Below are 12,156 nucleotides of genomic sequence, written 5' to 3'. Positions count from 1 at the left end.
ATCACCAGGTAAGAGGAGACCTTCCTGATTATACGAGGATGGTTCAATAAGTACCCGTGTTTGAAATAAATACACCATTTTTTCAATAGTTTTTTATAATTTTTCAACATAGTCCCTTTTAGAAAGATACACTTCTCCCAACGTCCCTGCAAACCCCTCCAAAAATAGGATTTGACAAACTCACCAAAATACGCCTCTGTCTCGGCGATGACTTCCTGGCTTTAGCTAAATTCATTTCTTCATGTTAGAGAATAAGAAAAAGTGGTAGGGAGAAGGTTCAGGTGAATACAGGGGGAGCAGCAGCAATTCATAACACAATTCATGCAGTTTGGCGGCGACAACTCCGGATGAATGTGCTGGTGCGTTATCGTGACCACCTTCTTTTTCACCAAATACGGCCGTGTCTCCTTTAATTTTTTGTAGAAGCCGTCCAATAACTCACTGTAGTATGGTCCAGTGATCGTTCTTCCTTTTTCAAAAAAATCCATGAGGATGATGCCTTTCGCATTCCAAAAAATCATCGCCATGACCTTTTCGGCCGATGGGACCATCTTCGCCTTCTTTGGAGCAGATTCACCGGTAGAAATCCATTGTTTTGATTGTTGCTTAGTTTCTGGTGTGTAATAATGAATCCAGGTTTCATCAATTGTGACAACTTGACGCAAAAATTCCTTCTCTATCTTGCTTAAATTGCTCCAAACACTGCTTCCAAGTTACCAGCCACACCCGCTTGTTGTCCACCGTGAGTGATGCCGGCACCCATCGGGCCAACAATGTTTTCATCACCAACTTATCATGTAAAATATTAATTGTCGTTCCGGTTCACACACCTACGGCCTCTGCTACTTCGCGCACTTTCGTTCTTTGATCAGCGGGTATCATGTCATGGACTTTTTGAATGATTTCCTCGGTAACCACGTCTTACTCAAATGGCTGCCAAATCCAAACCAATCAATCAGTCTGCAATTTGTTTTGCCGCCGTTTGATAGATGGCAGCACACGATGATAACACCAACTTCCCTCAGGAACCCTCTCTGTCGTCAAACACGGGTACTTATTGAACCATCCTCGTAGAGGACAGAGCAGGTGTGAGGTCACCTAGACTCCTCCATCATCTCATCATCACATATAGACAATGTATCAGTCACTGTGTATATTTCCTATAGATGGATCCAGTCAGAGAAATCCACCAGAGAGATGTCCCAGTCCTGGAGATTCCCGAGATATTACACAGGAACCAGAGAGATGTCCCAGTCCTGGAGATTCCCGAGATATTACACAGGAACCAGAGAGATGTCCCAGTCCTGGAGATTCCCGAGATATTACACAGGAACCAGAGAGATGTCCCAGTCCTGGAGATTCCCGAGATATCAAAGAGGAACCAGAGAGATGTCCCAGTCCTGGAGATTCCCGAGATATTACACAGGAACCAGAGAGATGTCCCAGTCCTGAAGATTCCCGAGATATTAAAAAGGAACCAGAGGAGAACGTCCCACTGGATCATCAGGTAGATGGAGCTGAGATTCCTGTGAATCCTCTATAGATTGATGTTATGGGGCTTCTACTTACCTTCAGAGGAGAGTGTGTCTATGTGGTCACTAATGAGTGTGACAGGTTGAGCCTTAGACGGTCTGAGTCCTTGGAGTCTTCTACACTGCGATTTACCCAAATATATTTCCTAGACTAAGAATATAACAATCATAAGGTGTTTTATTATGAAAGCAGTGATGTCACTCAGGATCAACTAAAATCATTTTATGCAGCAAAATTCCAAAAAACTTTATGTTAATGTGTAGGGATTCTGGATGATGATATTGATCCTGTGTAATCATAACTGGAGGAGACCCTTCTACCTCTAAGACACATTGGCACTTACCTTATCTTTTACAGGAAAGTTGTGGTGGAAGGAGGAGCGGAGAGGAAATCCCCTCATCAGTGACAGAGGAGGGTAAGAGCCTTTCATGTATCTTGTGGGTTCTTCTTCCCTTATACATTGCAGGAGGATATTACATCTTAAAGGGATTAGTCACTATTTTACATAAATTGTCTTTACTGCCTTGTAGATAATCCCTGAATGTTCATTGATTGATTCAGCAGTCCTGCTACTTACTTTTGTCCTGTTTGCAGAACCTCTATGCTTTTTTATACTATCTCTGCAGAATAGGTGGAGCTGTAGCAGCAGGAATGACTCATCCTGCTCCCTCCCTCTTGTTGTCTCTGTTATTTCGGATGGACTGTTAGAGAGAGGGCGTGACGTCACATGGACAACCTGGAGCAGAGACTGATGCTGTGTATATATGCAGGGTGCACCGCGCTCAGAACAGGGAAAGGCTGAGGCTCTCACAGGAGAGATTAATTGAAAAGTGTCCAAATACTTTAATGGTGGAGATGTAGATAAGTTATCAAGTGATAAGTATGGAGATTATTTTCTGCCAGATCTGGTCCTCGGCATGGAGTTCTCTAACAAAGTAGAACGTATCTTGGACATTTTGGATTGTTGGATAGGGAGGAGATGACAGGGAAATAATTTTGCCCTGGGGTGGTGAAGGGACCGGGTTATCAACTTGAATGTTCCATATAAAATATTCCATTATTTACTTCCACTTGTTGAAGGAAATCTTCCCCATCCGGGCCGCAGCCGCATTCCTTTTTTCACCAATTCTTAGCCGCTGCTGATAGTAAGTTTAATCCTCAAATATACGGGTTAATTTTAGAGGCTACTGGGGGTGTGGAGTAGCCTCAGACTTTGTAGACAATACAAACCCGCCTTTACACACTGCAGCCCGTTCTTCTAGCGCATCTTCAGCAGCAATTGAGTTCTGCGCAAGCGCAGTAGCTCCTGCTCCACTGCCGGTGACACATCTGCTGCCTGAGGGCTTGCGCAGTAGCTTTCATTCGTCTGTAGGGCCGGGTCTGTAGTGGCTACTGGGGGTGCGGAGTTGCCTTCACCCCTGAGCTGTCTGAGGCTACTCCACGTCCCCAGTAGCCTTTGAAATGAATTTGCATATTTGAGGATTAAACTTTATTTCGGCAGCAGATGATCCAAGAATTAGGGAAAAATGGGATGCAGCTGCTGCCCGGACAATGACACTACCATGAGGAATCCTTCCATAAGTAGATTTCTCGTGGTAGATTTCCTTTCAAACATTCTGGAAAGAAACCAAGGACCAAGGTGTCATCTGCCCCTGATCGTGTTACCATCATGGCTGGACCTGTAGTTTTGATGGGTCTAATGGTCACGTGATCAGTCATCAGTCACATGACGTAGTACATATGTCTATACCGGCCTCTGATCTGTCGGCTGTACGCTGATACACGTCTTAGCTGTTGTACTGATATACATTATTTTGTATTGTTGTTTCTTTTCGGGTGAAGACCAGAGGAATAGTGTCCATCCACCTCTTCCTTCATCTTCCTGCCATGAAGTGGACGATAATGAATCAGTAGTTGGCAAAACAGGACAACATGAAAACTGTCCTACAAGGGAAACGCCCTTTTCTTGTTCAGAATGTGGGAAATGTTTCATCCAGAAGTCAAAACTTGTTGAACATCAGAGAACTCACACAACGGAGAAGCCATTTCCATGTTCAGAATGTGGGAAATGTTTCCTCTGCAAGTCAAAACTTGTTCAACATCAGAGAACTCACACAGGGGAGAAGCCATTTTCATGTTCAGAATGCGGTAAATGCTTCAACTTTAAATCAAAACTTGTTGAACATCAGAGAACTCACACAGGGGAGAAGCCGTTTCCGTGTTCAGAATGCGGGAAACGTTTTCCATATAAAAGAGGTCTTACGGAACATTTGAAAACTCACACAAGGGAGACGCCTTTTCAATGTTCAAAATGTGGGAAATGTTTCATCCAGAAGTCAATACTTGTTGAACATCAGAAGGTTCACACAAGGGAGAAGCCATTTCCATGTTCAGAATGTGGGAAATGTTTCCCCTGCAAGTCAAAACTTGTTCAACATCAGAGAATTCACACAGGGGAGAAGCCGTTTTCTTGTTTACAATGTGGTAAATGTTTCAGTCGCAAATCACAACTTGTTGAACATCAGAGAATTCACACAGGGGAGAAACAAATTTCATGTTCAGAATGTGGTAAATGTTTCAGTCGCAAATCACAACTTGTTGAACATCAGAGAATTCACACAGGGGAGAAGCCAATTTCATGTTCAGAATGTGGTAAATGTTTCAGTCGCAAATCACAACTTGTTCTACATCAGAGAACTCACACAGGGGAGAAGCCAATTTCATGTTCAGAATGTGCTAAATGTTTCAACTTCAAATCAGAACTTGTTCAACATCAGAGAATTCATACAGGGGAGAAGCCGTTTTCATGTTCGGAATGTGGTAAATGCTTCAGCGGCAGATCACTACTTGTTAAACATCAGAGAATTCACACGGGGGAGAAGCCATTTTCATGTTCAGAATGTGGTAAATGCTTCAGCGGCAGATCACTACTTGTTGAACATCAGTGGTCTCACATAGGGGAGAAGCCATTTTCATGTTCAGAATGCGGGAAATGTTTCATATTCAAATCACAACTTCTTCAACATCAGAGAATTCACACAGGGGAGAAGCCATTTTCATGTTCAGCATGCGGGAAATGTTTCAAATTCAAATCACAACTTCTTCAACATCAGAGAATTCACACAGGGGAGAAGCCATTTTCATGTTCAGAATGCGGGAATTGTTTCTACTTCAAATCAGAACTTTTTCTACATCAGAGAACTCACACAGGGGAGAAGCCGTTTTCATGTTCCGAATGCGGGAAATGTTTCAACTTCAAATCAGAACTTGTTCAACATCAGAGAATTCACACAGGGGCGAAGCCGTTTTCATGTTCAGTATGTGGGAAATGTTTTACACAAAAAGGCAGTCTTGCAGCACATTCGAAAACTCACACAACGGAGAAGCCATTTTCATGTTCAGAATGTGCTAAATCTTTCAGCTGCAGATCACTACTTGTTAAACATCAGAGGTCTCACACAGGGGAGAGTCAGATTTCATGTTCAGAATGTGGTAAATGGTTCAGCTGCAGATCAGTACTTGTTAAACATCAGAGAACTCACACAGGGGAGAAGCCGTTTCCATGCTCAGAATGCGGAAAACGTTTTCCATATAAAAGCGGTCTTACGGCACATTTGAAAACTCACACAGGGGAGAAGCCATTTTCATGTACTAAATGTGGAAAAGGTTTTACCAGAAGAGAAAGCCTGATGATTCATCAGATAAATCAAGCGGGGGAGAAGATTTCAAAATGTAGGACATGTTTCCGACATGAAGAAGATCCATTGAAAGCTCGAAAGGAAAACCCATTTTCTTCTTTATAAATGAAATCTTAAAGCGCAAACTCTAATAAAACCATTTTTGCACAAATCAGTAGCTCTTCCTGTGATGTGGAGCAGCTTTACCTTATACCTTCGTTACCAATGTCCAGCCGTTTCTTTTCCATCCCCCTCACTATCGGTGCTGCTTATCTTGGAAAGACCGTAGAGTAATCACACAAGAAACTAGATGGATTTTGTTTGCTGGAAGGGAAAGGGGTTGCTCCCTGCTCACTCTGGAGGGAGGCGGAGGTCACACGATGCTCTCTGTGTGTAGCTAGCAGGAGAGCCTTGCGTCTGTGCAGATAAGTGGATGCATAAGTCTCCTGTAAAGAATAGTGAGGTAGATTTCCCTTATCTCCTCCATTCTAGTATGTGATTCTGCAGAACTTTCTATGTCTCTCTCTGTATGACACATCTTGAGTAGCAATCTCCCTTCTCTGCAGCCCCTCCCCCGCCTTCTGCTCCCCAGACACTATCTACACCACAGGGAAGCTGTGAAGCCTTAGTGTTCACACAGCACAAAGCTTCATGTAACTATTCCCCTTCTGGTTCTACTAATTATTATATACTCCTCCATGTGATGAAAGATGCCATGCTAGCGCTATATATTCCTGCATGTACAGACTGTGCAGAAATCCGGGGATTCACTTCTCAAAATCTCCCTGGATTTGCCGATTTATTTTAGTTACCTCTGTGTTACTTCTTACTGAAGTCAGTTCATGAAAGAACACAGAGCATCATGGGAAGTGAGGGCAGCTTATAACTGCTATTTCCACGAAGACAAGTTTCTTAACCCCCGTACGGACACAGCCAGTTTGCACGTAAAGGCTCAGCCCGTTTTTTTTTTATCTGACCAGAGTCTCTTCGTGTCGTAATAACTTATAACATTTATACTTATCTTAATGATTTTGAGATTTGTTTTCCCGTAAAACATTTGTAGTTTATATTCGTAGTATAATTCTGCTGATTGGTCAGGTTTTTTTGTGGTACAAATTCAACAATTTAGAATAAAATGTGAAAAAGAATAAAAATTTTCTACCTTTCAAATGTTCTATTTTTTTAGACAAAAAGTCATACCAAAATTTTTTACATTTGCTTATTTTTTTCCAAATTTTAGAAGGTTTATAGTTTTAGTAGCAAGTTCTCAAATTGAGTGCACCACGACCTCCTCCGCTCTTTCCCTCTCCCTCTTCCACTGGTAAGATAACTAAAGACGGATGGGGGGAAAAGAAACAGACAAAACGAGGACAAAACGAGGGCAGGGAAGGAGGGGGATATAGAGTGGCCTCCAAATCATCGCTCGGACGTACTCCGCCAACTGATCATAACCATACTTCCCCGTAGTTTTAGGTAAAGAGATCCTGAAAGGCCGGAGTCAACTGATATTCCTCCCATAGTTGTTTTGCCCGGATCTGGTGAGTCATTGGCCACCAGCTCCTCCATTCTGCGCATAAATTAGAGCTCTTGTATCCACTCCACCGTAGTAGCTGGGTGGGGGCTTTTCCAGTGTCAAGCAATCACCGTCCTCCCTGCTGTGAGAAAGTGGTGAAGGAGGTTCTTTTTAATGGGGGAGATGGAGCCCGGAATCACCGAGAGAAGAGCAACCTGTGGGCTAAACTGGAAGGTCTTCCCAGAAACCCTGCTGTAGGTGTCAAACACCATTCGCCAAAAAAACCTGTATCGCCGAGCAACTCCACCAGAAATGCAGAATGGAACCCACCACCACACCGCAACTTCAACAAGTTTACAAGACTTCTGGATAGATCCTGTGAAGCGTGAGGGGCACCTGTGATAGAATCTTATAATTTCTCCTGTGCACTGCAGGGTAGGGGCAGTTTGTGGAGAATAAAAAGGCTTTTTCCCACTCTGCTTCGGTAAGGGAAGCCGACAGTTCTGTCTCCCAGGCCGCCACAAACCCTGGGTTCCCCCCCGAGAGGAGTCAGTGAGTAGGATAGCATACAGCTGGGATATCACATGGGCAGGGGGGATGGGAGCCTGAGGACGGCCACTAGGACATGGGATGCCCCAAATCTAGAATCAGAGTCAGAGCTGACATAGGACACTAGCTGTTGGTATTCCAACCAGGACAGAGGGGAGCTTGGGTTGGAGGCTCGCAAGCTGTCCGCGATGGGCACGATATCTCCGCTCACCACCTCTCCCATACAGGTAACTGCTATCGAATAAATGAACATAGATCAGCTCTAAAGAATTATGAGAAAAACTTGACTCAAAATATAACACAAAAGAGAGGAAAGAAATATCATTAAAAACTTCATTAGCCAAACATTTTTTCGAATATAGACATAATGTATCAGAACTAAAATGGACCATTTTAGAAGAGGTAGAAGCTAATGATAAAGAGAGTATGAAAAGACGCCTACTCCAACGAGAAGTCCACTGGATTTATACATTTTAAACTTTAACCCCTAACGGAATAAACGAAGAATGTAATTTTAATATATTTCTTTGAATTAAAATAATGCATACGACTGCCATCCGCCTCCTTTTATTTGTGTGAGGGAATGTCTTCTTCTAAACAGGAAGATCTTTCTTCGTACAAAAATTAATTTTCTTCGTAAGAATTTTTTAATGTTTATTGTGAAACTTTTTTGCAGCCAAGATTTTTGTGAATTTTTGTAAATATAGATAAATGAAGAATGTATATAGAAGTATACTTACATGTAGACACACTTCCGGCGATATGTGTATAATTGTGAAGGAGAAACAGAGATGCGCATGTCTGAGGAAGGAGGCGTGACCTCAGAAACGGCGCAAGAAATCATGCGAGCGCCGTCTCTGCTAAAGAAGTGACTGATGGAATGAAACTTACCTTGTGCTAAAACTACCTGTGAACCATCTCTACAAGCCACGGTACAGTGAAACTCTAAGGGAATTGTGTTGATACAACCCGTATTGAATAACAAAGGACACTATGAAGAGGTATATCCTCAGAAGGGAATGACGAATATCATGTATTTTTCCATATGATGTATTCTTGGATTTTTTGAATGAAATATATAAAGCAAAAACATTTTTAAAGAAAGATATTGTTGTGGTGATTTTGCCTTTTTTGAACTGATTCTATCTTCCAGCATAGGAATCTCCTCCCCATTCTGGGGGTTGTTAAATAACGGGGTAAGAGGCCCTTTAGTCTGACCAGGGAGTCCCGGTAAGAGAGAGTGTGTGAACCCCTCAGGTCGTAGAGCCGGCTGCAGCCACAGGATAGTCTGAAGGTAGGGATGGGTAAGATCTGTCTCTCAGGACACCCACAGGACACGGAAGGCTGAGCGAAGGCTAGTGAAGAGACCAGGGGGTGGTTCGGTAGTGTTGGGTATAGGTATAGAAATCGGGGAATTACATCCATTTTGAGAACGTTAAGAGATCTGCAGAGATATCTAACCCTAAGTAGCAAATATGTGATCTCTGCCATTTGTAGGGGAATTGGGACGCCAGGTGGGATGCCTCCACCTCAGCGAGGGAAATGTTTAGGGCCTCTGATTTGGACAAATTAACTTTAAATTTACTGAGGAGGCCAAATCAAGTAAATTCTGACAAGATAGATGGAAAGGAGACCCGAGACTGTGACACATACAAGAGCAGGTCGTCTGCATAGCCCATGCACACTGCGGTTCCCACGCAGGGCTACAGCCAGGTGTCCCATAACCGTAATGTGCAGGAGTGGAGAAAGGGGGCAACCCTGGCGAGTTCTATTCTTGACTGGGAATGGTGTGGAGGAGATCCCGTTAGTTCTGAGGACCCATCCCCATTTGGTCCAGAGCCGCCCATAGGAATCCGATGTGCACGCGGTCGAAGGCCTTTTCCATGTCCACTGACAGTAGGCAGGGTGGCTGATTGCAGTTTTGGACCTGGAGATCAACATCAAGGTCTTGTTAGTGGTGTCCCAAGCTTCTGTGTTGGCGCACACCGTGTTATCTTTTTCTGCTTTGGGGATAACTGACATGAAGTTCTTTAAGGGACAGGGTGTAAAGGTGGTGCATGAAGAAAGCCTGTTAAAGACCCTGGTGAGGAAGGGGACTAATTCCTGTCTGAGAATTTTATAAAAACGGCGTGTGAACCCGTCGGGTCCTCGGGATTTGCCTGCCAGGATTAGTTTTATCACCTCTGAGAGCTCTCGTTCGGTGATGTCCTTGTTCGGACCCCCCTATCCTGCTCGCCCACGAAAGAATCGTTTCTCCTATATATGCATTCATTTTAGCCTGAATTTGGTCTGGGGTCATGTCTGAGGATTGGCGCTAAATGTCAAAGTGTTCCTGTCAGAGATAGTGATAGGGTCGTGGACTAGAAAACGGACCCGGTACGTTCAGGGTTACTGAGATAGGGGTGTGGTCTGACCATAGTGCGGGGTCGATGGTGGCTCAGCCAGAACATGTCGATACAACTATAGAACTGATGGGCAGCGAAATAATAAGAGTATGCATGTATGGCATACTGTAGGGAATGTATCTGTGAGGGGTCAGTTCGGAAGTGGGTCTCCTGTCGGAAAAGAACATCAGCCTTCAGTTTATGAATATCTGGTTACGTTTCTGGGGAACATTCAGTCCCCTCACATTAAGAGAGTTTAGCACATTATGGGAGCCATTGGGGAAACACTGGGTGGTATGAGGTGGGCACAAGGGGAACAGGTAACACTGAGGACGTGTGAGGAAAGCGAGGACTGAACAGACACTAAAGACAAGGCAACTTGTGGGGTCAAGGTCCAGGAAAGTCTAACCACCTATTACTCTGGTCAGAAAAGTCAGAAGCACCCCAACGGGAAGCGGGCTTTCTACAAAGGGGACTACCCTCCAGTCCTTCCCCCATTCCCACCCCTTATTGAACATAAACCTCAGTAAGTGATATAAATTGTAGGCATTGGAACAAAAGCAACACATTTGGTTAGGGCTGACATCACAGACGAAACCCTGGAAAAAAATGAACAGGTAATTAAGTTGGTCCATATTTGAGGTTCCCCCTCACTCCCTCGGAATGGCATCATACCCGCTTATGTTTGGGCACTAGAGGTCCCTGTAAGAGAATTTTGCTGACTGGCGAGGCCGGTTTTAACATGAGGGTTTATGCACCAGGGGAGGTGGTGGGGGTTATAACCACTCCAGGGGGAGTATACAGGGCTGTCACAAAACTTTTGAACCAGTTGCCCTCAGGTCGTGGGCCTTGCTCTGGGGAGCCTTCCCCTCTGTGGCTCATATTACAGCTGCGTGGTCCTCTATGTGGTTCTTGTGGTAAGTCCCATCTATGGCCAGTCCTGTATTTCGACTGGGGGGTGAGGGCCAAGAGGTCATCCGGATGGCAAATAGTAAATATCCTGCCCGTCTGACGGACTTGTAGGCGAAACGGAAAGCCCCATGAGTATTGTAATTGGCGATCTTGGAGAACTGCCAATAGGCATAATAATAATGTTATCTTTCAGTTGTTATCAGTGCACCCTGCAGTTCACATTTCTGGATCTCTCGTCGTCAGGTGGCTTTGGGCCCAGACACCAGTTATCAGAGCATCACTGGTTCAAGTTAAAGTTTGTATACCGTATAGACTCGTGTATAAGCCGAGTAAGCCGCAAAACGTCACCTCAGATTATACACGAGTCTATTAAAAATATAAACTTATATACTCACCCTCCTGCGTCCCGATGCTCCACGCGGCTCTTCTTCTTTCTTCTGTCATGGAAGCGGCCATGTTATCTTCCTGGCCAGCGCATACTGTGACGTCAGCAGCGGCCGCCTCATAGTATGCGCCTGCTGGAAGAAAACATGGGCGAGTCCATGACAGAAGAAAGAAGAGGAGCCGCGGGGAAGAAAGAAGATGGGACGCGACGACATCCGGGAGCCGCGCAGACATCGGAGGGTGGGTATATAAGTTTCTTTTTTTTATTAAGTGCTGGGGGGGCAGGCTGTATACTACATGGGGGCAGGCTGGCTGTATACTACATGGGGGATAGCTGGCTGTATACTACATGGGGGCAGGCTGGCTGTATACTACTAGGGGCTGGCTGGCTGTATACTACATGGGGGGCTGGCTGGCTGTATACTACATGGGGGATAGCTGGCTGTATACTACATGGGGGGCAGGCTGGCTGTATACTACATGGGGGCAGGCTGGCTGTATACTACATGGGGGATAGCTGGCTGTATACTACATGGGGGGCAGGCTGGCTGTATACTACATGGGGGATAGCTGGCTGTATACTACATGGGGGCATTAAAACATTAAAATAAATAAAAATAAAAGCCGCAAAAATGTCACCATTTTTAGCAAATTTTCGTTTGCGCCAGTTTAAGTGCCATAACTTTTTTTTTTTTTTTGCATGCTACCTTAAACTTTTTTGCTGTGTTTTTTTCAGGACACATTACCTTTTTAACCAGCTCTATAAAAGTTCAAACATTTTTTTTTTTCATTTTTATTTCGGGTTAAAAGTGGAAAAAAGAATAGTACTTTTTTTTTTTTCAAATTAAAATTTTTAAATGAACATTATTAATGAATTCCCTATTTTGTTTCGTTCATTTTGATATATACAGGCAGTCCCTTACTTAAGAACACCTGACTTACAGACAACCCCTAGTTACAGACGGACCCCTCTGCCCCCTGTGACCTCTGGTGACCTCTCTGGATGTTACTATAGTCCCAGGCTGCAATGATCAGCTGTAAGGTGTCTGTAATGAAGCTTTATTCATAATCCTTGGTCCCATTACAGTAAAAATTTTGGAAACTCTAATTGTCACTGGGGCAAAAAAAAGATTTGTCTGGATCTACAATTATAAAATATACATTTTCGACTTACATACAAATTCAACTTTAATACAAAAGTATG

General features: G+C 44.0%; 3 protein-coding genes across 5 annotated transcripts in view; 1 reads left to right on the top strand and 2 right to left on the bottom strand.

Moving 5' to 3' along the window:
- The window catches only part of LOC140119779 (uncharacterized), a 654,457-nt gene that overhangs the window by 431,486 nt on the left and 210,815 nt on the right, over positions 1 to 12,156 (bottom strand). The window lies entirely within an intron of this gene.
- Positions 1 to 12,156, bottom strand: part of LOC140119822 (uncharacterized) — a 661,039-nt gene that overhangs the window by 518,847 nt on the left and 130,036 nt on the right. The gene's annotated exons all lie outside the window — the stretch shown is intronic.
- Positions 1 to 12,156, top strand: part of LOC140119781 (uncharacterized) — a 69,223-nt gene that overhangs the window by 40,351 nt on the left and 16,716 nt on the right. The window contains exons 1-3 of one of the 3 annotated variants that reach the window (XM_072139137.1): positions 977 to 1,507; positions 1,891 to 1,948; positions 3,376 to 8,351. In XM_072139137.1, coding sequence (XP_071995238.1) covers positions 1,136 to 1,507; positions 1,891 to 1,948; positions 3,376 to 5,336 — 2,391 coding nt within the window. In that variant the 5' untranslated portion in view covers positions 977 to 1,135 and the 3' untranslated portion in view covers positions 5,337 to 8,351. Of the gene's footprint in view, positions 1 to 976; positions 1,508 to 1,890; positions 1,949 to 3,375; positions 8,352 to 12,156 lie in introns of those variants that run through there. The other 2 variants (XM_072139139.1, XM_072139136.1) reach the window with 2 other exon arrangements.

The sequence above is a fragment of the Engystomops pustulosus genome, chromosome 2, assembly GCF_040894005.1.
Source record: "Engystomops pustulosus chromosome 2, aEngPut4.maternal, whole genome shotgun sequence".
Classification (NCBI taxonomy): Eukaryota; Metazoa; Chordata; class Amphibia; order Anura; family Leptodactylidae; genus Engystomops; species Engystomops pustulosus.
Note: the sequence above shows the minus strand (reverse complement) of the source record. Positions and strands in the feature narration are given on the sequence as shown.